General features: G+C 42.0%; 1 protein-coding gene across 1 annotated transcript in view; it reads right to left on the reverse strand.

The window, feature by feature from the left end:
• Window positions 1–25,495, reverse strand: part of LOC124593850 (cilia- and flagella-associated protein 43) — a 219,326-nt gene that overhangs the window by 104,898 nt on the left and 88,933 nt on the right. The window contains exon 9 of the mRNA XM_047132200.1: window positions 24,077–24,271. Within this exon, the coding sequence (XP_046988156.1) occupies window positions 24,077–24,271 (195 nt within the window). The remainder of the gene's footprint in view (window positions 1–24,076; window positions 24,272–25,495) is intronic.

A 25,495-nucleotide genomic window follows, 5' to 3' on the forward strand; every position in this document is an offset into this window, starting at 1 on the left:
AGCCCGCTCAATTGATGTATTTATACATGGAATTGACCCGTACGTGGGAGGGGAGGTCAAAATAGCATCACCTGCCTCGTTGCATGATGCCACACGACTTGCAATGATGCAAGAGAAGGTAACACATTTTGTTGCTAGTTCAGCGTGTCCGGACAAACAGCCACATCGAATTTTCAAATACAAGCAGGCATGCCAACATTGTCAAAAGGCAGGCCATGCCGCCATGCAGTGCTGTGCACCTTACTGCTCTCAGTGTGGAATCATAGGGCACATGAGTAAAAACTGCCTGCAGAACTCGGGAAACAGGTGCCCCTCGTATAACCAGCAGAGGGAACAATTCACCAACAATCAAACCCAACCCCAAAAACAGCCGGGGTATGGTCGAGGGGCAAGTCATGCCACCAGACCATGCCCCCTGTAAAATTTATGCATCCAGTCCACCACGGCGTCATAAATGAGGCAGCGAGTATCCTCCTCCAGGGTAAAATTAGAGGAAAGAAGGTAAGAGTACTTATTGACATTGGAACACAACCGAGCATGTTATTTGAAGGCATGGGGATAGACAAGTGTCAAAACCACCCCGTCACCACATTAATGGTCTGAGTGATGAGATAATCATACCCGCTGGGTATTGTCAAGTTGAGGTGAAAATTGGAGTCAGCTACTACCCTTTCGACATGGACGTAATTCAGAAACAAAGGCGGGATTTCGATGTCATCCTAGGGAGTGATTTCCTTCACCACTACCAGAGTGTAGTTGATTACATAACGCAAACTGTCCATCTCGGTGAGGAAATCCACCATTTCGGCGGCTCCCATGTCAATCCATCACCAGGAATTTGTGAAACGTGGCCACTTCCACAGGTTCCTTCCACGCAAACATGGGTGTTACTTACCACTACCTCTGTTAGAATCAGTGGTGGCACGAGACGCATTCTCTGGCTTGGGGTCAAATCCTGCAAACTGCCAAGAACAAATGCGTTGGTGGATCCTCTCCATCAAAACGATGTCCTAGACAGATTACAAGTCCATGTTAAATGCGGTTTAACAACAGCAGAAATGCAGGGGAAGAAATTTTATGTTCCCATCTGTTTGGACAATTTTGGAATGAAGGAGGTAGAGATTCCTAGCAGCACCATTATAGCTTGAGATTGAAAAAGACTACCCTGTACAAGAGATGCCAAAATCTAACGAAAAACACTGGCTCCCAGGACATAACATATGTCAAATTGCTCCCGTGCTCAATGACAAATTTAAGGATAAGTTAGCTCATCTGCCTGTGGCTGACCAATATAAATTGTACTCTGTCTTGGAAGAACAGTCCTCATTATTCGAGAAAAGGTGTTATCTGCTGGCTACTGACCTTGTTCACCATGAAATTCCCACTGGAAATGCAAGGCCCATTGCACAGAAAGTGTATAGAATTCCGTACCACCTCCAGTCCGTTGTGGAAGAAACTATCCAACAACAGCTAGAGGCAGGGATAATACAACCCTTCGCCAGTCCCTAGTCATCCCCAATCATTGTGGTCCACAAGAAGTCAATCAATGAGGAGAAGACCTACCGTCTTTGTGTCGATATGAGAGCAGTAAATAAGGTAACCACTCCAGATATTTACACACTCCCCCGCACTGACGAGACACTAGACAGGTTAGGAAATTGTAAATACTTCACTGCCCTTGACACGAAAAGTGGGTACCACCAAATACCGACTGCACCACAGGACAGGCCAAAAACAGCGTTTCTAGTTCCCTCCTGTCTATATGAATTTCTGAGAATGCAATTTGGGTTGCGCAATGTGCCAGCCACTTTCCAAAGATTTGCCAACCTATTACTTAGAGTATTGAAACCCACAATGTGCCTAATCTATCTAGATGATATCATTGCTTTTTCAAAACCATAGATGAGCATGCTACCTGGTTAAGAAATGTTTTGTCTAGACTAAGAAGTGCTAATTTAAGCTTAAAAATAGAAAAGTGTTTCTTTGCTGAGACTCAAGTGCAGTACCTTGGGCACATTATTAACGGTGATGGAGTGAAACCCAACCCCCGTCTAATTAAAGCAGTTATAACCTTCCCTTCACTTAAGAATGTAAAAGAATTGCAAAGCTTTCTGGGACTCAGCAATTATTTTAGGTGTTTTGTAAAGGACTATGCCACAATAGCTAAACCCCTTACACATCTGTTGAAAAAAAAAATGTACACAATCAATGGACCACCGAGTGCGAATCTGCCGTGCAGCTTCTCAGAGGTGTTCTAGCCAGTTCCCCATTGTTGATCTATCCTGATTTCGAAAAGCCATAATTACGAAGTCAACACAAAGCTGGAAGATTGCACCAGAATGCTGACACACTTAGTAGAAAGGTGAGAGTAGCTCAAACAGGTGATGTACTAATTGATGAACTAAAAGACTCCCAGGGAAATGATCCTAAATGTTGTCAGTATCACTCTCATCTGGATTTTGTTACAGAGGATGGAATTCTATATTGTAAGACCCCCATGGTTAAACATATAGTAATACCAAAGGATTTGCAATCAAGAATTATTACCCAGTGCCATAACAGCATCCAAGCTTGCCACAGTGGACAAAGAGCCACAAACACCAGCATTTCCATGAAATATTGGTGGGACAACAGATGGTGAGATGTTGCTAAGTATATAAAAAATTGCCTACAATGTGCGCAAAGAGCACCACCCCCATGAATCAAAATTCCCTTACAATCTCTTCCCAAGGCATCAAAACCTTTCCAGTTCATCACTTTAGATGTGATTGGGCCACTTCCAGTAAGTACGCAAGGAAGTAAATATATTCTATCTATTATTGATCACTTTTCCCGATACCTTATTTTGGTACCCATCACTGACATATCAGCTGAAACTGTAGCACGAGCTTTTGTAGATCATCTTGTCCTTCCTTTCGGGTGATGCCATTATAACCAACCAAGGAACCAACTTTATGTCTGTCTTATTTATCATCCAAGTTTGCAAATTGCTGATACTTAAAAAATGGAGAACCACCCCTTTTCACCCCCAGGCACTGTGAAATGAATGCTTTCCTATTACGTTAACTCAACCCACAGTGACTGGCAAAGATACATTCCATACGTGGGTGTGTACAATAGCTGTTTCCGTGAAGCCACTGAACATACCCCTTACAAGATAGTGTTTGGCTGCCCTATGGAATCTCCCTTTGAGATTGATAAATTACCTCTGGGAATTGATCACAATGCCCCTCCCACCACCTTTTAAGAAAAGCACCGGACCTTCTGCAGGCCCTGCTCCTCCTGTGAAGCGGAGAAAATGGAAAGTTCCCCCGTCCCCAGCTTGCCTCAGATACGGGCTCAGGTTGAAGCATCCTTTTGCTCTCAGATCTAGGGCCTAGAAAAGGAGATGCTATTTTGTGCCTAAGAGATTCCTAGTTTGATCAACCAAAGGAGAAAGTAACAAGATTCAGGCAACCACCTTATTATTTTTTTGTACCTCTACAATTTGTATTTTGTGCTCCCATACTATAGTAACTGAAGTGTCACCCTAGCATCTCCCTCTGAAAGAGATTTCAGTGTTTTCCCCGCCCAGCCTGTTCTGCAATACTGGCCTAGTTCTAACCACTAGTTTTGAGTTTAATTTTACTTATGTTATTTTTATTTATGTTATTTATGTATTATGACACACCTAGTGGTCGGACAGCAGCTCTATGTTCAGTACCAATACAGTTAATGCTAAATAAGAATATTGGATGATGGAGTGATTGCATTATGTAATTTTCCCGTTTGAACACTGATACTGCGCAACTGTGAACATGTGCACTCCGCCTGTCAAAGTCAGCTGTGTTGTCAACCAGGGAGCTGCACGTGCAGTGGCCATCATGTAGAAGGCTGGAGATACTCATCTGACAATGCGGTACCTCCCCGCCCCTCCACCAACCCACACCATCCCATTAGCCGTCCCATTAGCCAACTGTCGCTGCCTGAGTGCCCACCTCCCCCCTACTTCTCCTTCCTTCCCCACTCTCAGTGCGCTATACTTGCTGCTGCCTGCCGCTGTTAAAAGTTTAATACACATACTAAAACTATCTTCGCTATCAATGCATAGAACTTTAACACAGAAAGGCATCACATTGTTTATGCAATACCTACTTTAAATGTAATTTCTTCTGTCCTTCAGCTTCACCGACCGAGTAACTTCACCTCGTAAATTTACTTGCATTCCTAAGCCCCTAACATGTCCGCATGCACGGAGAATATTAAGTGTTTAAAGGTACCCTCTCTCAGCTACTGCATAAGTATTTCCAATTTGATGATATTAAGCTTTGTTGCAGAATTTTTGTACTATACTGTATTTCACTTTTGTATCTCCTTTACTGACAATGATTTTGTTTTGCCTTTCGAAAGAATGCATCAAGTTTACTTTACAAAAAATTTTCTCCAGTGTTACTTTTTACAATCCTATGTCGTTGAATGATTCATTTTGTTGTCAAACCTAGAATGAGGAGCCCCTCCTTGCATTGTCCATTCTATTTGTCTTTCCTTGTTCAATAGATAGTGATACTTTCAATTCTCATCTACTTTTTGCAACTAATACTCCACTGTTCCACTGCTTCGCTGATGTGCTAAGCCTACTGTTGTTTTAGAACCATTTATTTCCCTGTTTTCTTTCAAGCCGCCTAAGTTTCTCACTCTCATGTCCGCTAATCTGACTATACCTCCGAGGGAAGTTTAGAAGCAAGGGACCTCCAGCTGATGGATCGTGAAGGGAAACACACCTCAATAATGAAGCACACCCTTACAGTGGTGTCTTCCAGTAGAGCAACTTTTAGTTTGGTGGCGCTTTGCAGTTCTGAACCTCCTCCAAAGTATAATATCACCCTTCCACCCTCTGTCTAGTCTCGTGTACCTTAATAACCAACTACCTACTCTTTTCCACATTCATAAATGGCTTCACCATTCTGTGCCCATAACAGCCTATTCAACCCTTATTTGTCATTTCATTGATCGATACTATTCGCTACAAACATTAAATTCATTTTAATCTTACTCATTTTTATGGACTACATCTACCACTGGTTAGTTACAATGCTCAAGCTGTTGCTCACTCAAGACACAATGCTCCTGGCTAGCTCAGTGTTACACATGCGTCACAGCTGTGCCGCTATCTCAGTGCCCCGCCCGCATGCACTGCGCTGTGACCTCAGAACTATTTTGAAACCTGCTTCTTTCACCTCTGTCTGTTACTGCCTCCAGCCAGCTTCATAATGCTACCTGTATTCCCAGTACAGAGTCTGATAAATTGTTTCGCCACTCTGTAGTATGCGCCTTTTGTATGCTTAGCAGTGTTGAGTGATGTCCGACCAGCTAGGCATTGTCTGTTGATAGCCAGTTAATAATTGGTACCAATAACTTGCATTTTTCTTTTTTTTCTCTCTCCTTATGGTTTTATGTTCCGTTTAAGCATTTCATCAACTTCTTGCTGCACAGCAATGCCCTTGCTATTTTCCATATGTTATTTCATGCATGTGTTTTTATAATTGATGCCATTTGTGTTGTATAATATGAACTTGTATTTTATATTGCTAACCCAAGTATGTAGAGGCCCTAGATTTCAGATATATTGCACTAAACCAATCTTCCCATTTTGTTAAGACTCCCCCTACAGTCACGTTATCCGACTACTACAGTAGTTTATTATACAGAGTGTCACAAAAAGCTACAGCCAAACTTTCAGGAAACATTCCACACACACAAATAAAGAAAAGATGTTATGTGGACATGTGTCCGGAAACACTTAATTTCCATGTTATAGCTCATTTTAGTTTTGTCCACCTATGCTCAATGGAGCACGCTATCATGATTTCATACGGGATGAAATATGGTTCAAGCGCGATGGAGCTCCTGCACATTTCAGTTGAAGTGTTCGTATGCTTCTCAACAACAGATTCGGTGACCGATGGATTGGTAGAGGTGGGCCAATTTCATGGCCTCCACGCTCTCCTGACCTCAACCTTCTTGACTTTCATTTATGGGGGCATTTGAAAGCTCTTGTCTATGCAATCCCGGTACCAAATGTAGAGACTCTTCGTGCTTGTATTGTGGATGGCTGTGATACAATACGCCATTTTCCAGGGCTGCATCAGCGCATCAGGGATTCCATGTCACAGAGGGTGGATGCAAGTATCTTCGCTAACGGAGGACGTTTTGAACATTTCCTGTAACAAAGTGTTTGAAGTCACGCTGGTACGTTCTGTTGCTGTGTGTTTCCATTCCATGATTAATGTGATTTGAACAGAAGTAATAAAATGAGCTCTAACATGGAGAGTAAGCATTTCCGGACACACGTCCACATAACAAATTTTCTTTCTTTGTGTGTGTGGGGAATGTTTCCTGAAAGTTTGGCCATACCTTTTTGTAACACCCTGTATTTTATTGTGGTAGTTCGCACCCCTATTTTTCATAGTTCACCCTGTTACTTCAGGGATTTTAGGAATTTTGTCCATGCTTTCCACCGGGTTCCTGCCGTTGCTTTGAGTTGCTCCTCCCCACCTCAACAATTACTTTCTGCCTCCCTCCTCCAGGGCTGTGTACCTTGCAGGTTGCAGTCAGCGCCCGCAGAGTGCCCAGCTGATCAATATATTCATTCAATTTTCGGTTTCATAAATTGATCGCCTACCATTCCCTTTCATCTATGCATCAGTGGCTCTTGTCTCTCTATACGAATACTATAGTCTAGCGGTGTTCTTCCTGCACCCAGCTTACTCTCAGGCTATTTTGCCATTGAACTAAGAGGCTCAATCAGAGTCTTGCCCGTAGGCTATCCACCCATTCTTGGGCCCTTGTCCTTGATCTCATAACATTTTTTCAATGCTGATATGAAGCTCCTGTGTTATTTGCAACTTAAATTCTATATTCATTACTTTGTCTTGCAGAATGCTAATTGCTTACCCTTCATTGATCAGTTAATAGGGAGTGTTTGGGTTAATTTTTGGGGACTGGGAAGGTGAAGCTGTGGCAAGTCCGTTCTGCAGGGAATGCCAAACACACTTCTCCCTCTGGCACCACAGTGAAGTACTGGAACAGTGAGGGAACCTGGGTAGGGGAGAGGGGGGTTTTCCTGTCTTTGGGGTCTGTCATCTTTTCTTCTTCGATTCCAACTGTCTGAATCTTCTAATTCATTTCTCACTTCTCATTAGAGTACCAAGCTATGCTTCCCTCTGTCTACATGCATATGTTTCTATTGCTGAGACCCTTCTGAATTACCGTGAAGATACTTGTCACTGTTGACTAAAACCTACTATATAGGAGGATCCGGGTAACAACCTAGCATTTCTGCACTATCGAAGATACTCCATTTACCTGGATATGTTTTATGTTTAACGCCCACCTATCTCTTTCATCTACATATCATTGCCTCCTCCCCAGACGGAGGGGGAAGGAAGCCTTTCCTTTCCAATATGGCTTCTACAGTCGGAATTTTTCTGTTGTCACCACGTTCAGCCTCCTGCTCTTCTAGCTGCATAGTCGGTTCCCTGCCAGTTAACTAAGACCAGACCTGTTTTGAACCACGGTAAACCCAGTTTAGTAGAGGCCAAATTTCGTTGATTCGGTTCCTTACTCTCCTGCTAGGCTGGCGATAGGTGACCAATTCTGCTGTGGAAGTCCCTGTGGGTGGTACACCCTACTGCCGTATTAGTCACTGCAGATAGTATTCTTCCCTCCCCTTCTTCTCTTACCCTACTGCCAGGACAATGTTTCTATTCTGTTTTTTTTTTCTTTCTTCTGACAGGGAAGGGTACCTTGGCTATGCCTTCCAGCAGGACCACGAGAACTAATATAACCCTGTGTATTAGACGTGCTTTTCCAGCCATTTCATAGACGTATCACTCCTCCCTTGATTGCAGTGGCCCATTAACTACTTTCTGAGGTATTACCGTTGCGAAAAATCTGCGTTTCGACTAGTTATCCAAGCAAGTGTCCAATCACCCAGTAGACATGTGTATCTGATTTCATATCTCCGTAACCTGCAACTAGTTGGTATTGCCGCTGGATTAGTTTTATTCTGAAATCCCTTTACCTGAGCCTGTTCCCAATTATTCTCCATTCCCTACTCTTTAACATGGACACCTTCCCAGTTCGCTGCAGGTGGGCCTCTCGGCATAACTGGCCAGTATGTGGGGCAACCCTGTGGTTGCTAACACGGACGACTGTACATGAATACACCAAGAACAAACCCTGCATTAACTGCAACATGATTCTTCCCATTGGTAAAATCCCTTTTCTTCCTAATCCCCAACATTGAGTACTTAAGTTTCCAATTCAGCAAATAACTTACAAAACTCCTACATACTGCGAATTCCGCCTGTGTACTGAATACAGCCATTGATTAATGCAACTCTGCCCTTTTGCGCTCTTGCTGATCAAATGGACGTGTAAGCCTTCTGTCAGTATGACCATACCACCCTCCCTCTCTTCCCTCCACTACCCCGTTGTTACTAATTTATACCCCTACAATCCCCTGGAGCCGCCAATTCCGATCACCCTGTGACATAGTGTGCATTTGACAGTTGGGTTCACCATCGATTTTTCATCTGTCACTACAATTTCAGGTTTTTATTTACTGCTTCTTCAGCTAATGTAATACTCCCCTTTTGCAAAATAACCACTAGCCGGAGCTGACAAAATTAATTTGTACTTACAGGTACTCAAGCCTGACTGCCTGCACCCTGTTGTACCACCACCATCACGATGCCGCTATTAGCGTGTTAACATCTTCCTGTCTTCCAGTGTGTTAACACAATGATATATTACTTGGTGTTCACCCTTATTGCCATTGTTGTCAGCCTTCCACCATTTCAGACTCACCTGTCCAATTCAGGAGTTATGTTTGAACGGTTAAAGAAACTATTGTATACTCCACACCAGGTAGTAATTTCTACCAACTTGGATCTATCTGCACTTAACGAGGAAGAATTCGCATTTCAAGATGTGGTGAACAGGTTGTTAACCTACGAGAGGTTATTAGTACGTGCCGATCTGAAAGATGCTATCCGCACATTGCGTGATCTAAGACGAGTAATTATGCATAGTCAGGGCCAGCTGCATAGCATATCCGACGCCGTACCCTTGTGCCGCACTAAGGGGGCATGGTTTAATGCTGGCAGTACAATCTTGAAAACAGTTTTTGGCACACCCAATCAATCGTATGTGGATCATTGGGATGTTGCCATACATGTGGCAGAAGACAACCATGAGGCTATAATACATCAGGATATTCGCCTCACACACACAGAAGATAACCTATTGGCAACCACCCACCAGGTGCATTAAATTGCTACTGAAATAGCCCACCAATATGAAGCAATACGTAATTTGATTCAGCATGATCTCACTTTGGTCCATCAGGAACTTAACAACGTAACCACTATGCTTATGGTGATGAAGACCCCGCAGGTACTTTTATACAATGCACAGGCCACATAAGTATATGTCAGCTCTCTGCATAATGTCATCCAGAATAGTCTAGGTCATCGACTAAGTCCCCATCTAATACACACTGATCTTTTTCTACAAATATTAACCAATATTTCATCCTGCCTCCAGGCACCTCTACGGATGATATATCCTGTGCGGGAAGCAATTCTCGCATTATACTACAGTCCCACTTGTGTCCAAATGACCCGAGACCATGAGTACTTGAATACTAAGATCCACCTGCCAGTCTCTTGTGCTAATTGTGAATTTGAAAACTACTGTATCCACGCTTTTCCAGTGTACTGGTCTGCTGTACAAGTTTAAGTTATATGGAAAACTCGCGGAATTCTAGTTATTGATAAGAACCGCAGGACTTGTTCTGTCCTGTCCGAGCATGCTTTGCAGAGCTGCCAACAGGGAAAGTACTACATGTGCTCAACACTCATCCTTCGCACTCACAAAAAGGCATGTGAAGTCACATTGTTTCTCTCAGAGCAAGCAACCCCCCTCTGTAGCCATCTAGTTGTACCCATAACCGAACCTCGGTTTGTTGCCATAGGCGACAGCATTCTATACACCGTACCCTACCCCATAACAGTCATGATTGTATGTTACGAATACCTCCTAGCAACTCAGCCCTAAAGTGTGCTACTTACAGTAGTGGTTTACTATTTAATAGCTCCCACTGCAATATCAGTACCCCACCAAGGAAGTGTTTGCACACTTGTCCTACGCCCAAAATGTGTGACTCCCTCCTCTCATGTGGTATTTACCAGAGCAACTGATTGTACTACCATCACCTGACAATTGGCCATCTCTCCCCAATCGTTCACATTCCCAGCTGGTCCAGTCTTTAACTGACCTGGTAAACATAGAGTCAGGGCAGATTACACTACATCGTGCCACTACACACATCATGGAATGGCACCACCACCAGTATCTCAGTCGTGTAGTTATTCCAAGTTCTGTGTGGACCCCTTTAGTAATTATCTTTATTGGTTTATTGCTACTGGTAGCGTTTAGAAAAGGACTTTTTGCATGACTTCGGTCAGCCCCTCCTGCTGTCCCCGAACAGCAACCTCATGGGGAATACCATGATAAAGCAAGAAATGGGAACAAGAGTGTTCCTTGCTGCCCCCATACTGTAATAGTCAGTAAAAGATAGTAGTGAGTAGAAAAGAATAGGAAATAAGTAAAATCTACCCAAAAGGAAAGGCATGGCCCTCCTTTAGATGTAAGCAACAAAATATGCGTGTTAAGTGCTCCATCAGTGTTAACCGCTTCCCCCACCCCCTTCTGATTTGTGCATTGCTCCTTCCAGAACCCCCCGCTTAAATGCTTCGGCGGGAGTTGCAGTGTGTCACAGCACGCTGCTACCTGCTGTGGACAGCGACCTCCACCGCTGCCACCGCCAACAGCTAATTGCCGGAAAGAGCGCACTACTTGCAGTGTCCCACACCACCGCCGCACCATCTGCTGTTGTCCAAATTTTGTCAAGCAAGCATTCATCAGCTAATTATTGTCATTTTTTAACACAAATCTAACGTGAAAACATGAATAATCAAGATGTATAGTAAAAATTATGTAAGGTTGTCCTTTGCAGGAGCCCCTTAGTAACTGTCAATTCACCATCCCCCCATGCCTCACTCCTGTGGAGGGGAGAAGGGTGTACAGTGAGGGCTGATACTGAATGGATTTATTAGTATAAAGTTTGATTTTTATTTTTTCACTTGATGTTTGTCAATGCCTTATTCCTGGCGGTAAGTTGCAGCATCTCGATCATGTTGCCCAGAGCCAGATAGAACCACCCTGAAACTCACGTGTTGAACCATCAGCAGCGAAACTCACATGTTGCTGACGAGGTAATGCTACCGAACTATCCATCTTATGATCTGACCAACCAATAGGGAGGCTTGGAGGTGGTCAAGTAGGGGTGGAACCGCAGCCAGCTGCCTGGAGCGGACACACTGTTCGCTCTTTTCTGCTGGCAGCTTCCAAACCGATCAGGTGCCCTCCTCACCTGCTCTCTTCGGTGGCTGCCCATTCAGTCTCGGTGGCTTCTCCAGGCCTGCCTTTCTTTACGGCATTAAAACTGCATACAGTTTAAACTATGTTTTATTCTTCACCTCAATGGGTGCCTATTGCTCTCCCCTCCTGGCCAATTCTGATGCATTAACATTGAACCACAAATTTTAAATAAATTTAAACTACAAAGTCAAGGAGTATTTAGATACCAAAGAGCAGGTAATGGTCTAAAATTAATATTATTTAATAATAAACAACTCTCATTCTACAATAAACTGTCATAGTACACTCTTATAGCCAGAAAATTTGCTCAACAATACTGACCTCTTTCCATTTTCACAAGCTCAAAACTGCATAATTTTGTTGAGGTACTGAGTAATCTTTCTAAATTTGGACACATGAACGACAATTCAATAGAATGGTGGAAGTATCGTCAAGGTCCTGATATTTGTATGAGGGTCTGTGCATGTGTGTGTGTGTGTGTGTGTGTGTGTGTGTGTGTGTGTGTGTGTGTGGAAGGGGGAGAGGGAGAGCAGTGAGAAACAATGTAATACAAATGGATAAGTGTTAAAGGGTTTTTTCATAAGACAATACTGCTGTATGCTTAAACTAGAATTTTTTTTCTAAATTGTTGCCTTCTTCAATCAGCATGACATGTCTGATGACCTATGGATGTTTAAAAAAATAATTTAGTGATTAATTTTCTAATCTAATTCCCTCAAGATCAGCTGACTTCATTCAACTACTATCCATTAACCTTATTTTGCTTTTGTTGAAGTTCATCTTCTAATTTATTTTCAAGACACTATCCCTTCCACTCAATACACCTTCCAAGTCTTTTACTATCTGTGATATGATTACAATGCATTTTTCTTATATATTCTCCCAGAGCTTTAATTTCTTTTCCTAACTGCCCTGTGGTTTTCATTACTGCATGCTTTATTCACAAACTGAGTAAAAAGGGGGACAGGCTACAACCTTTCTCACTCTCTTCTCAAATACTGTCTCACTTTCATGTTCTCTGACTGTAATTTATTTATTAATTTAATTTTATTTATTTATTCATCCAGTAAATCTTCACAGGTTGTGAGGTGTTATTTGCACATGAGTGCATGCATGCTCACACACACAGTTACATATAACTTCAAAATTTATGACTGCAGTCTGATTTAGAAACAAAATTCAGATGGCTCACTTTCCCTATATTTTATTCATCATACCTTCAACAATGGTGGCCAAAGACTTAAGGCATAAGATGTCACCTTTATTCTACCAACAACCTCATCAAAGGGTGCGGAAGAGTGAACAGAGGTTCAGGGCACTCTCTTGTCCTTGGGGTGGGAAACTACCCCTAAAGAGGGAAGAATCAGCAATGATCAACCCCAATGATATTGCAGAAGGCAATGGAAACCACTGCATTATAGATACATAATGTGTACACACAGGACATGCAGCCCATAATTGAAAAAGTGTCATGATTATCTCTCCATTGGCGAAAGATTCCGGAATAGTCCCTCATTCTGATTGCTAAGAAAAACTTGAACATGGTAGGGAAGCTAGAAAATGTGAAAAGGGAAATGTTAAGTCTCAATCTAGAAATAATAGGGATCAGTGAAGTGAAATGGAAAGAAGACAAGGATTTCTGGTCAGATGAGAATGGGGTGATATCAACAGCAGCAGGAAATGGTGCAACAGGAATAGGATTCATTATGAATAGGTATGAATAGGAAGGTAGGGCAGAGAGTGTATTTCTGTGAATAGTTCAGTGATACGGTTGTTCTTATCAGACCTGACAAAAAAACCAGCACCGACAATGATAGGTCAGGTATACAACACCGACAATGATGGTTCAGGTATACATCCCAACATTGCAAGTTGAAGGTGAAGAGATAGAGAAAGAATATGAGGATATTGAAAGGATAATACAATTCATAAAGGGAGACGAAAGTCTAATAGTCATGGGGGACTGGAAAGCAGTTGTAGGGGAAGAAGCAGAACAAAAGGTTTACAAGAGAATATGGGCTTGGGACAAAGATTGAGAGAGGATAAAAACTAGTTGAGTTCTGTAATAAATTTTAGCTAGTAATACTGAATACTCAGTTCAAGAATCACAAGAGGAGTAGGAGGTATACTTGGAAAAGGAAGATTTCAGTTAGATTACATCATGGTCAGACAGAGATTTCAAAATCAGATACTGGACTGTAAGGCAAACCCAGAAACAGATATAGACTCAGATCACCATGTAGTAGGGATGAAAAGTAGGCTGAAGTTTAAGAGATTAGTCAGGAAGAATCAATACACAAGGAAGTGGTATACAGAAGCACTAAGGCATGATGAGATACGCTTGGACTTCTCTAACGCTATGGATACAGAAATGATGAATAGCTCAGTAGGCTGTACAGTTGAAGAGGAATGGACATCTCTAAAAAGAGCAATCACAGAAGTTAGAAAGAAAAACATAGGCACAAAGAAGGTAAATGCGAAGAAACAATGGGTAACAAAAGAAATACTTCAGCTGATCAATGAAAGAAGGAAATACAAAAATGCGCAGAGAAATTCAGAAATACAGATACATAAGTTGCTGAGGAATGAAATAAATAGAAAGTGCTAATAGGCTCAGATGAAATGGCTGCAGGAAAAATGTGAAGAAATCAAAAATGACTGTCAGAAGGACTGAATCAGCATGTAGGATTGTCAAAACAATCTTCATTGAAATTAAAAGCAAGAGTGGTAGTGTTAAGAGTGCAATGGGAATTCCAATGCTAAATGCAGAGGAGAGAGTGAATATGTGGAAAGAGCACATCAAAGTCCTCTATGAGGGGGACAATTTGTCTGATATGATAGAAGAAGAAACAGGAGTCGATTTAGAACAGATAGGGGATCCAGTATTAGAATCAGAATTTAAGAGTGCTTTGGAGGACTTAAGATCAAACAAGGCAGACAGGATTGATAACATTCCATCAGAATTTCTGCAGGTCCGGGGGTTAGAATAGGCACAAGACACTCCTGCCTGTCGTTAGAGGTGACTAAAGGAGTCTCCCATTTAATTGGGGCAAGGACACTTTCAGGGGTCTTCTGTCCTCTTTTGCCGCCATGACAATATTTGATTTCTCTGCACTCAGCATCCAGCACAGAAGCCAGTCCATTGCGGTGGGGCCATCATGTACCCATTTGCTGGTAGCCCCCGCACAACACAGGGATCACACTGCTGATGCCTGAGCTGTAAACTCACCACATATGCCAAGGAGTAGATGCCCATCTTCTTGGAGCATCAGGACTGCCAGCAATGGTCATTCCAGGTGGCCTTTGTTGTGGCTGGATGGTGCCCATGGGGAGAGCCCTGATCGGATTGGGTGGTATCAGGGAGGGTGACCCACAATGAAGCAGACCAAGTCATCTCTTGCTGGTGACTGAATGGCACCAGCAGTCTCTAACAAGGGAAAGATTGAATACAATGCTGACAGGTATGACTCTAAATCGTTTCTGTACCCCGCTACATCATGGGAGGAATATAGGACTACAGAAAGAAGACAGCTTTCTTTGCCTTGGTATTTAGTCTGTAGCAGAGCAGCTGGGGACTCCTTTCTATCTATGAAGCATAAATTTTTTGTTGAACATCTCAAGGATAAGTTGGGAGAAGTTACAATGCTATCCAAGATGAGATATGGTTCACTCTTGATTCAGACAGCACCCCAGCCCAGTCCCAGGCTTTACTCACCTGTGGTCAGCCCATTCCTGTTTCCATCACTCCCCTAAAAGCCTCAGCATGGTCCAGAGAATTATTTTCCATCGCGACGTCCACTTGCAGTCTGATGATGAGCTCCGCACCAATTTAGAATGGCAGGGTGTTCATTTCATCCGGTACATTTACAGGGGACCGAGAGACACTAGGGTTGCTACTGGTGCCTTCTTCTTGGCCTTTGAGGGTGATTCAATGCCGGAAAAGTTCAAGGTGATGGTTTACCGCTGTAACATTAAACCATACGTCCCTCCCCCTGTGCGGTGCTTTAAATGCTGGAAATTTGGGTACATGTCTTCCTGCTGTATTTCCAGCGCCACATGTTGAGACTACATCCAAATATTCCATGTGTGCCTCCCCCCTCTTGTATCAACTGTGGAGAGCACCACCCTGCTCGCCAGACTGCATGGTACTCCAAAATGAGTGGACAATCATGGAGTACAAGACCCTAGACTGGCTGATTTACCAAGATGCTAAACTTAATTTGAAAGATTACACCCCCATCTGGTTGATGTCTACATATACTGCAGCTAATTCAACATCACCATCACAGAAGATGGTAGTCCCACACTCTGTGCCATGAACAGTGGGTCCTCTGGGCCTCCCAAATACTTCTGCCCCTTTGGTGGTAGGGGGCACATCTTCTTCTGTTGCTCCCAAAGCACCTACTTTGGGAGCAATACTCCCCCAAATGGAGGGGACAATGCTCTCCTCCCTCCAGCCAGGGAAGCAACAGCCTCCTCTGTCTCCTCTTATGCAGAAGGGATCCCTTGGGACTCTCTCTTCCAAGGTCTCCACAAATGCCTCAGCGGACACTCACCAGTAGCTAAAGGAGCCACAAGTTGCTGGATGAAGAGCTTCAATGTCTTCCTCCATGCCTGAAGCTACTTCAGAGAAGTCCTCCAAGCAAGTCACTACAGAGAAGCAAGAGGGAAAGCGAACGAAGAAGAACACTGCTAAGAAACAGGACCCTCCGGTGGCCCCAACATCATCACTCCCTACTGGTTCTGCATCTGAGGATGAGATGGAGATCTTAGCGTCCCCTGAGGACCTGAATCTGACTGATGCCTCATCCGCAATGGCAATGGATCCAAATACTCAACCAGCGACAGCAGGTGATGTTGAGGCATAACCAGCCCCTTGGTCACTACTCAGAAAGCGTCATCATACATTGGAAATGCGGCAGTTTTTTCTCCCACCTGGCTGAGTTATGTCAACTTTTAAGCATTACACCTGCTTTCTTCATTGTCCTTAAGGAAACCTGGTTTCCTGTAATGCAGACCCCTGCCCTTCTTGGTTATTGGGCAGGTACCACAAAACTGTCCTGCCTGTGACAGACCATCAGTGGAGTTTGCATCATCGTCCTTACCTCTGTCTGTAGTGAACCTGTGCCTCTTCAAATGCCTTTCAAAGCTGTGGCTATCAGGGTGAGGATAACACAGGAAATTACTGTCTGTAACATCTACCTCCCTCCAGATGGTGATGCACCGCCTTATGTATTGGCTGCACTCATTTCGCATCCCCCCCCCCCCCCCCCCCCGCCCTTGTCTCCTTCTGGGTGATTTTAATGCCTAAATACAGGTGCCCCTGCATTTCAGTGTGGCAAATGGCACCAATTCAGCCATTGATTACTCAGTTTGCAGTACTCATCCTCTCCCATCTATCCACTGGATAGTACATGATGACTTGTGTGTTAGTGTCCACTTTCCACTCTTCCTGTCCCTACCCTAGCATCCCTCATCTCAACGCTTGCTAGGTGGACTCTTCCTAAGGCTGACTGAGACACTTCCACATCCGCAACCAATGTTGAGTATCTGTTGCATGCCACCACTGATGACGTGATCCACACCATCACTAACACTATTGTTACAGCAGCTGAATCACCAATCCCTTATTCCTCCGGTTGTCTCCGCCAGAAGTCAGTGCCTTGGTGGTCGCCAGAAATCACTGCAGTCATTGGAGACCACAGGCAGGCCCTTCAATGTCATAAGCAACACCCCTCCCTGGAGATCCTTATTGCCTTCAAATGGCTCCATGCCCAGGTTTGCCTCCTCATCAAATGAGGGAAGCAGGAGTGTTGGGAACGCTATGTCTCCACCACTAGAACATGAACCTCCTCCTCCCAGGTTTGGACCAAGCTCCACTGACTTTATGACTATGAGAAACCTGCAGACATACCTGGAATTTCCGCAAATGGAGCTGTATCTGCTGTTCAAGATGTAATTGCAGAGCATATTGCTGAGCATTATGCTCGCATCTCTGCATCTGAGAATTACCACCCCACCTTTCGTCTTCTCAAACAGAGGGCGGAATGACAACATCTATCTTTTGCTCCACGCCACCCTGAACCTTATAATGTTCCCTCCAATCAGTGGGAATTTCTCAGTGCCCTTATCGACTGTCCTGACACATCCCCTGGCCCAGACCGCATTCAGTCATAAATGATGAAACATCTGTCAGCGGATTCCCAATGCCACCTCTTTGCAACTGGAGCGATGGTGAATTCCCACCATAGTGGTGGCAAAGTATCAACATTCCAGTGCTGAAGCCCAGGAAGAACCCACTAGATGTTCACATGTCCCATCAGCCTCGCTAACATTCTGTGTAAGCTGCTCAAATGTACGAGGGACACTCCAAAAGGAATGCACACTATTTTTTTTTTAAATCCATCTTTTATTCTACATGTTTGAAAGTTTTACAGTGTGTAGATACATCATTTAGGAACAATATTTTCATTTCTCCACATAATTTTCATCCCTCTCAACTGCCTTATGCCATCTTGGAACCAGCGCCTGTGTACCTTCACGGTAAAATTCCGGACCAACCTGTTGGAGCCACTGTTTGGCAGCATGCACAAGGGAGTCATCATCTTCAAACCTTGTTCCACGAAGAGAGTCTTTCAGTTTCCCAAAGAGATGATAGTCACATGGAGCCAGGTCAGGACTGTAAGGCAGGTGTTTCAGTGTTCTCCATCTGAGTTTTGTGATCGCTTCCATGGTTTTTGACTGACATGTGGCTGTGCATTGTCATGCAACAGTAAAACATCCTGCTTTTGCCGATGTGGTTGAACATGACTCAGTTGAGCTTGAAGTTTCTTCAGTGTCATCACATTATGCACCAGAATTTATGGTGGTTCCACTTGGCATGATGTCTACAAGCAAGAGTCCTTCAGAATCGTAAAACACCGTAGCCATATCTTTTCCCGCAGAAGGTGTGGTTTTGAATTTTGCCACTCTATTGATTGCCTCTTCTTCTCTGGTGAAAAATGATGGAGCCATGTTTCATCATCTGTCACAATTCTTGCAAGAAATTCATATCTACCATTCTCGTACTGTTCCAAAAGTTCCCTTCATACTGTTTTTCTTGTTTCTTTGTGAGCCACTGTCAACATCCTGGGAATCCACCTGGCACAAACCTTTTTTAACGCCAATATTTTCAGTATTCCGGAAACACTTCGTTCCCCTACCCCAATGTAGCATGACAATTCGTTCACTGTGATGCATCTGTCAGCAGTCACCAATACATTAACTCTCTGCACATTGTGTGGAGTGTTTGCAGTAATGAGGCCTGCCGCTGTGAGGACAATCCTCAATATTGCTTTCATCAAGTAACCTGCTTGCCCACCGACTAACTGTACTGTGACCAACAGCAGCATATCCATACACTTTTTTCAACCTCTTATGGATGTTTCCCACTGTCTTGTTTTCAGAGCACAGGAATTCTATGACAGCACATTGCTTCAGACGAACGTCAAGTGTAGCAGCCGTCTTGAACATATGCTGTGACAGCATCACTCAAGGGAACAGGTTGAACTAAGTTTGAAAACAAGCTGGAAGGATGTATCTACACACTGTAAAACTTGCACAAACACAGAATGAAAACTGTATTTTTACAAAAATAGTGTACATTTCTTTTGGAGTGACCCTTGTGTGGTTAGCCAAAGGTTGTGTTGGCTCCTTGAGTCTTGAGGCCTTCTGGCTCTGTCATAGGGCAGTTTTCACTGAGGACACTCCACCATCAACAAAACAAAATCAGTGCACCTGGAGTCGGCCATATGATCGGCCTTTCCCCGGCAACACCTTATTGCCAACAATACGAGACTGGAATAGAAGGGAGAACCGATAGAGGTACTCAAAGTACCCTCCACCACACACCATCAGGTGGCTTGCAGAGTATGGATGTAGATGTAGATGTAGATGTAGACCTGACGAAGGCTTACGTTATCAGTTGGTGACATCACATCTTCGCTACTCTGTATGAGAGGGATCTCTGGACCCACTCCTGATTTTTATACAGAACTTTTTGTTGCTCCACACTTTTAGAGTTTACATCAGTGCTTCCCACAGTGCACCCCATACACAAGAGTATAGGGTTCTGTAGGGTGAGTGTCCCACTCTTTTTAACTGCCATCAATGGTATCGCATTAGCAGTAGGATCGTCAGTATTTCCTCTCCTAGACGCTGATGATTTTTGTATTTCCCTCTGCTCCTCTTCTATTGTTATGGCTGAGTGCTGGCTGCAGGGAGCTCTACAGAAGGCACAGTCATGTGCCCTCACTCACTGCTTTCAGTTTTCAGCTACCGAAACTTGTGTCATGCACTTCTGTCATCATCACACCTTCCATCCCCATCTAGAACTTTATCTCGATGACCAACTACTAGATGTAGTGGAGACTTACTGCTTTTTGGGACTGGTCTTCGATGCCCACTCAACTTGGCTTCCCCATTTTCATCAGCTTAAGGACACGTGCTGGTGGCACCTTGGTCTTATTCAATGCCTGAGTTACACCAACTGGGGTGCTGCCCGTCCTACACTGCTGCAGCTGTACAAAGTGCTTGTACAGTCCTGTATCGATTATGGGAGCTTGGTGTATGGTACACACAGAACACTATAAAAAGTTTTTGGTAATCAATGTATGCGTAGCGTAGCGACCTTTGTTTAGTTTTAGCTCGGTATGTCACCCCTGGATCTATTATCAGTTGCTCTTTACATCCTCATGCTCCTTTGCAGCAGCCTTTTTGTTCTTCATTTATAATTTTGTTCTGTGTTGTATGTGTCATTAATTTCTGTGTAATGACTGAAGTTAATATTTTGTATATTGTTGGTAGGCATGTTATGGGGCGATATTTTGCTGGGTTTGCTGTGTCTGCTTGATCTTTAGGTTTCAGATAAGTTATTCCTTGTGTATGTGTATCAGGGACTGTGTATGGGTCTGCAATGTAACTGTTAAATAATTTAGCGCTGGCAGGTCGATAGACACACAAACAAACACAAACATACACACAAAATTCAAGCTTTCGCAACAAACTGTTGCCTCATCAGGAAAGAGGGAAGGAGAGGGGAAGACGAAAGGAAGTGGGTTTTAAGGGAGAGGGTAAGGAGTCATTCCAATCCCGGGAGCGGAAAGACTTACCTTAGGGGGAAAAAAGGACAGGTATACACTCGCACACACGCACATATCCATCCACACATACAGACACAAGCAGTGTCTGTATGTGTGGATGGATATGTGCGTGTGTGCGAGTGTATACCTGTCCTTTTTTCCCCCTAAGGTAAGTCTTTCCGCTCCCGGGATTGGAATGACTCCTTACCCTCTCCCTTAAAACCCACTTCCTTTCGTCTTCCCCTCTCCTTCCCTCTTTCCTGATGAGGCAACAGTTTGTTGCGAAAGCTTGAATTTTGTGTGTATGTTTGTGTTTGTTTGTGTGTCTATCGACCTGCCAGCGCTTTTGTTCGGTAAGTCACCTCATCTTTGTTTTTATATATAATTTTTCCCACGTGGAATGTTTCCTTCCATTATATTGTTAAATAATTTAGTTAGATGTGAATGTGTTGAGGTGAACTTCTTTAGCCAGAAATTCGCTATTTTATCTTTTCCAGGGGCTTTCCAGTTGTGCGTAGAATTAATTGCTCGGGTGACTTCATGTTGCAAAATTATCACTTCAGGCATTTGTGGTATCATCTTGTATGAGTCTGTTTCTGCTTGTATCCACCGTGCATGCCTGTTATGTTGTACCGGGTTTGACCATATGTTGCTCCAGAAGTGTTCCGTGTCTGTTACGTTTGGTGGATTGTCTATTTTAATGTGTGTGTTATCTATTGTCTGGTAAAATTTCTTTTGGTTTGTGTTGAATGTTTGGTTTTGTTTCCTTCTATTTTCACTTTTTTTGTATCTTCTGAGTCGTTTGGCCAATGCTTGTAATTTCTGCCTCTTTTCATCTAATTGCTCTATCACTTCTTGTTTTGAGATTTTACCTAACCTTTTTCATTTTTTGTCTGATTTTCCGTTTCTTATACATTATGTTAGCTGTCCTTTGTCTTTTCTCAGTTTTTCTATTCTGATCTGTAGCCTGTGATGCCATGCTGGTTTTGTGGGTTTCTTCTGTGTGTTGGTTGGTTTTGATCTTTGCCTAGTGTGTATATTTAGTGTAGTGAGTGCTCCTATATAAAGCAGTAGTAGTAAGTCTTCCATAGTTGTATTTTCATTTATTTTGTTTTGTATGATTGTGTTGATAGTTGTTATTGTTGTTTCGACTTGTGGGATATTTGGTGGTCTATGCAAGAATGGTCTAATGTCTGTATTTGTGTCTTTGTATTCTATATATATGTCAGCTGAAATTTTTCTTCTATATCTAACATGTGTGTCACTTCGTGTTCTATTTGTACTTGTTCTGGTGGCTGTCTTAAGATTTCATTTTACTCTCATTGTTTAATTGATGTGTGTTGTTCTTTATTTGTTTGCTCTGGGATGTTTGAGTCCATTACTGTATTTTCTTCATCTTCTGATTGCACTTTATTTTGTTCCAGTATTTGTTGTACTTGTTGTTTGATGTTTTCTATTTCTGACTGGGGTATCCTGTTATTTTTGATTATTACACAGATCTGATCAGCTAGTAGTTGTTCTGTTAAAAATTTTAATTCTGGGTATCTGGTAATAAATGTTGTGTACACTTGTGATCTATATCCAGTTGTGTTGGTTCCTAAGTTTGTTGCTTGGTAATAACAGAACATGAGGTGTCGGTCAACTTCATCTGACCATCTCATCCTCTGTCTTTGTTTTCCTTCTAGAGTGGTTGCACTAAGCATATCCTGCAAAACAACTCTATTTGGATTTAAATCATTTTCCGTGTGGCTAGCAATGTCGTTACCATTGTGGACGGGCATAGAGTTCAAGTGTCGTCCCCGACCATGACAGCGCTTGTCCAAGGTTTCATTAGTTCTGTCCTGAACCAACTAATCACACTAAAAGGGGGGTTAGCCCTATTAGTGGTTTGTTCTTTTCGTCACCATTTACGACTGGCAGAACACACTGGAGGCCTATTCTTTTCCCGGTCCTCCACGGGGTTTATTATTATTATTATTATTGTTATTATTATCTTATTGGTACACATGTTTCTGATATATAGTTGCATTTTCAACTGTTTTGAATATTTAGCTTAACTGACAATCATAAAGATTGTAGGTGTTTTCAAATGCTTGGCAGATTTTTAATTATGGAAAAGATGGATAAAAAAATTTATATTAAATTTTGCTTCAAAAATGGAATAAAATGCAGCACCATCTTCCAAATGTTAACTTTTGCTTTTGGAGAATATGCTATGAGTAAGATAACAGTTTATGAGTGGTATAAATCATTCAAAGAGGGTTGAGAAGATACTGAAGGTGAAAACAACTCTGGATGCCATAGGACATCAATGTAGGAGAAGCAAAGAGATTGGTTATGGTAAATTACCAAAACACCATCAGAGAGGTTTCTGATGATGTTTGCATATCCTTTGGCTTTACTTTTTTAGATGGTTTTGGCCATGAAATGTGAAGCAGTAAAGTTTGTTCCAAAATTGTTGAATTTTGACCAAAAATATGTTTTGTAGACATAACCCAGGAATTGCTTAATGAAGTCGATAGCAACCCAGAAGTTAAAAGAGGTGATGAAACATGAGTTTAGGGGTATGATGTTGAAACCAAGCACCAGTTGTCCCAATGAAAACTGCTTGAAGAGTCAAGAATGAAAAATAGCTCAACAAGTTCAATCACATGTGGAGGTTCTTCTCACTATTTTCTTTGATTACCATCGGATAGTGTATCATGAGTTCCTGCTTGAAGGTCACATGGTCGATAAGGAACAGTACCTGGAAGTTATGTTCCATTTGCATAAAACAATCTGAAGAAAATGGCCACAACTGTAATGAAACCATTCATAGAAATTGCATCATGGTAATGCTCCCACTCATACCTCAATGCTTGTTCATGATTTTTTGGCAAAAAACAAAACTGTTATATTGCCCCAGACACTGTAAATGTCAGACAGGGCCCCTGGTGACTTATTTCTATTCCTGAGAGTGAAGAGAACTCTGAATGGATGCCATTTTGCCACCACTGATGAGATAAAAACAGAATCGTTGAAGGAGCCAAACACTACAACAAAAAGTGAGTTTCAGAAGTGCTTCCAAGTTTGGAAAAAAACACTGGAGGAAGGGTATTGTATCTGACATTGATGAATAAATAAACATACTTTAAGAAAAACAAAAATTCCCGTTATTTCTGATCACACCTCATATGTTATTAGTTTAATTTATGGAATTTGCCTACAGAGACTGATTCTACCTGATAATGTATAATTTTAGCAGTTTCGCTTGCCTGAAAGCTGTTTTTCATCATGAGATTTACAGAACATGATACATGAATGAACAAATGGATCAATGAATCAGACTAACAGAATCTAAATTCCTATCAATTTTCAGTATCCCACAAAATTTACAGAAGGGATAATTAGGAGACATAGATGAATTTTTCTTACAATTTAGTTCTTTACTATAATAACATCTTTCAGAATTACTTATGTATATATCATACTTGTATGTTTTATACAACTGATCACAATGAAATTGTGATAAATCAGGAAAATCTCTCTTGAAATTTTTATCTAAATTTCGGTCTCTTGTCACATATCCTTCATAAACAGAGCGACATTCTGTTGTAACATCTTGCAAACTACGAATTGTTTCATGCAGTTTTTCAATTTTCTGCTGAGTCTTTTCTACATTGGATCTGAAAATAAACAAAAGGAGAGTAATTTATAACAGTTTCCAAAAAAATTATAATAAAACATATTGCTATTGTTTTCTGTCATATCACAATTGTTGAGATACCGAATTTGTAGTTCCACACCTTGTTCATGAATAAATTTATTGTTTATGTTAGTGAATTTCTGAGCACTCAATAAACAGGAATGGTAGAGTCCCATTAAGTAGTTTTTTTTAAAATTTTAGTTTGCAGAAAAAGAAAAAGATATACAGATATGAGTTAGTTAGCAGTTTCTACCCACCACCTTTTGCACACTATACTAATAAAAATTCTTCTATGAAATACAAAGAGTTGTCAAGAAGAAACTATCTGAGTTTGTTTTCAAATGTTATTTTGGTGTCCAACAGACATTTTATATCACTGGGTAAGTGACCAAAAATTCTTGTTGCTATATTGTGCACCCCTTTTTGTGCAAAGACATATTTAACGTGGAGGAGTGAGTGTCATTTTCCCTTCAGGTATTATAATTATGTACAGCATTGTTCATTTTGAACTGTAGTGTATTATTTACAACAAACTTCATGAGTGAACAAATATACTGTGAAGCAGTGGTCAGAATGATCCACACCTTAAACAGTCATCTAGAAGATGGTCATGGGTGAGGACCACATATTATTCTCACAGCAAATTTTTATCAATGAAGACTTTGTTTCTTAAATATGAGTTACCCCAGAACACTATTCCAAATGACATAATTGAATGAAATTATGCAAAGTATGTCAACCTACTGATTTGTCTCTCCTCAAGATTTGCAATAATTCTAAGCACAAATGTGGCTGAACTAAATTATTAGGAGTTCCAAAATGTGCTTTTGCACATTAAATTCTCGTCTATGTGGACAGCCAAGTATTTTGAAGTTTCCACCCTATTTATTATTTCCTCACCATGTGTTACAATTATCATTGGTGTAATGCCCCTAGAGATGCACAACTAAATGTGTTGTGTGTTTTTAAAATGTGAGGGTGAGACAGTTCACAGAAAACCAGTCAAAGATACATTTAAAAAATTTGTTTGCCATATCTTCTGCCATGTGTGTATGCATGGTTTGATTGCAATACACATGTCATCTGAAAAAAGAACTAATTCTGCTTGTTGTGTACTAGAAAAATCATTTATGTACGTGAAGAACGATAGTGGACTTAAGACTGAGCCTTGAAGAACACTCTATGTGATTTTTCCCAGTCAGAA

The sequence above is a fragment of the Schistocerca americana genome, chromosome 1 (genome assembly GCF_021461395.2).
Source record: "Schistocerca americana isolate TAMUIC-IGC-003095 chromosome 1, iqSchAmer2.1, whole genome shotgun sequence".
In the NCBI taxonomy this organism is placed as follows: domain Eukaryota; kingdom Metazoa; phylum Arthropoda; class Insecta; order Orthoptera; family Acrididae; genus Schistocerca; species Schistocerca americana.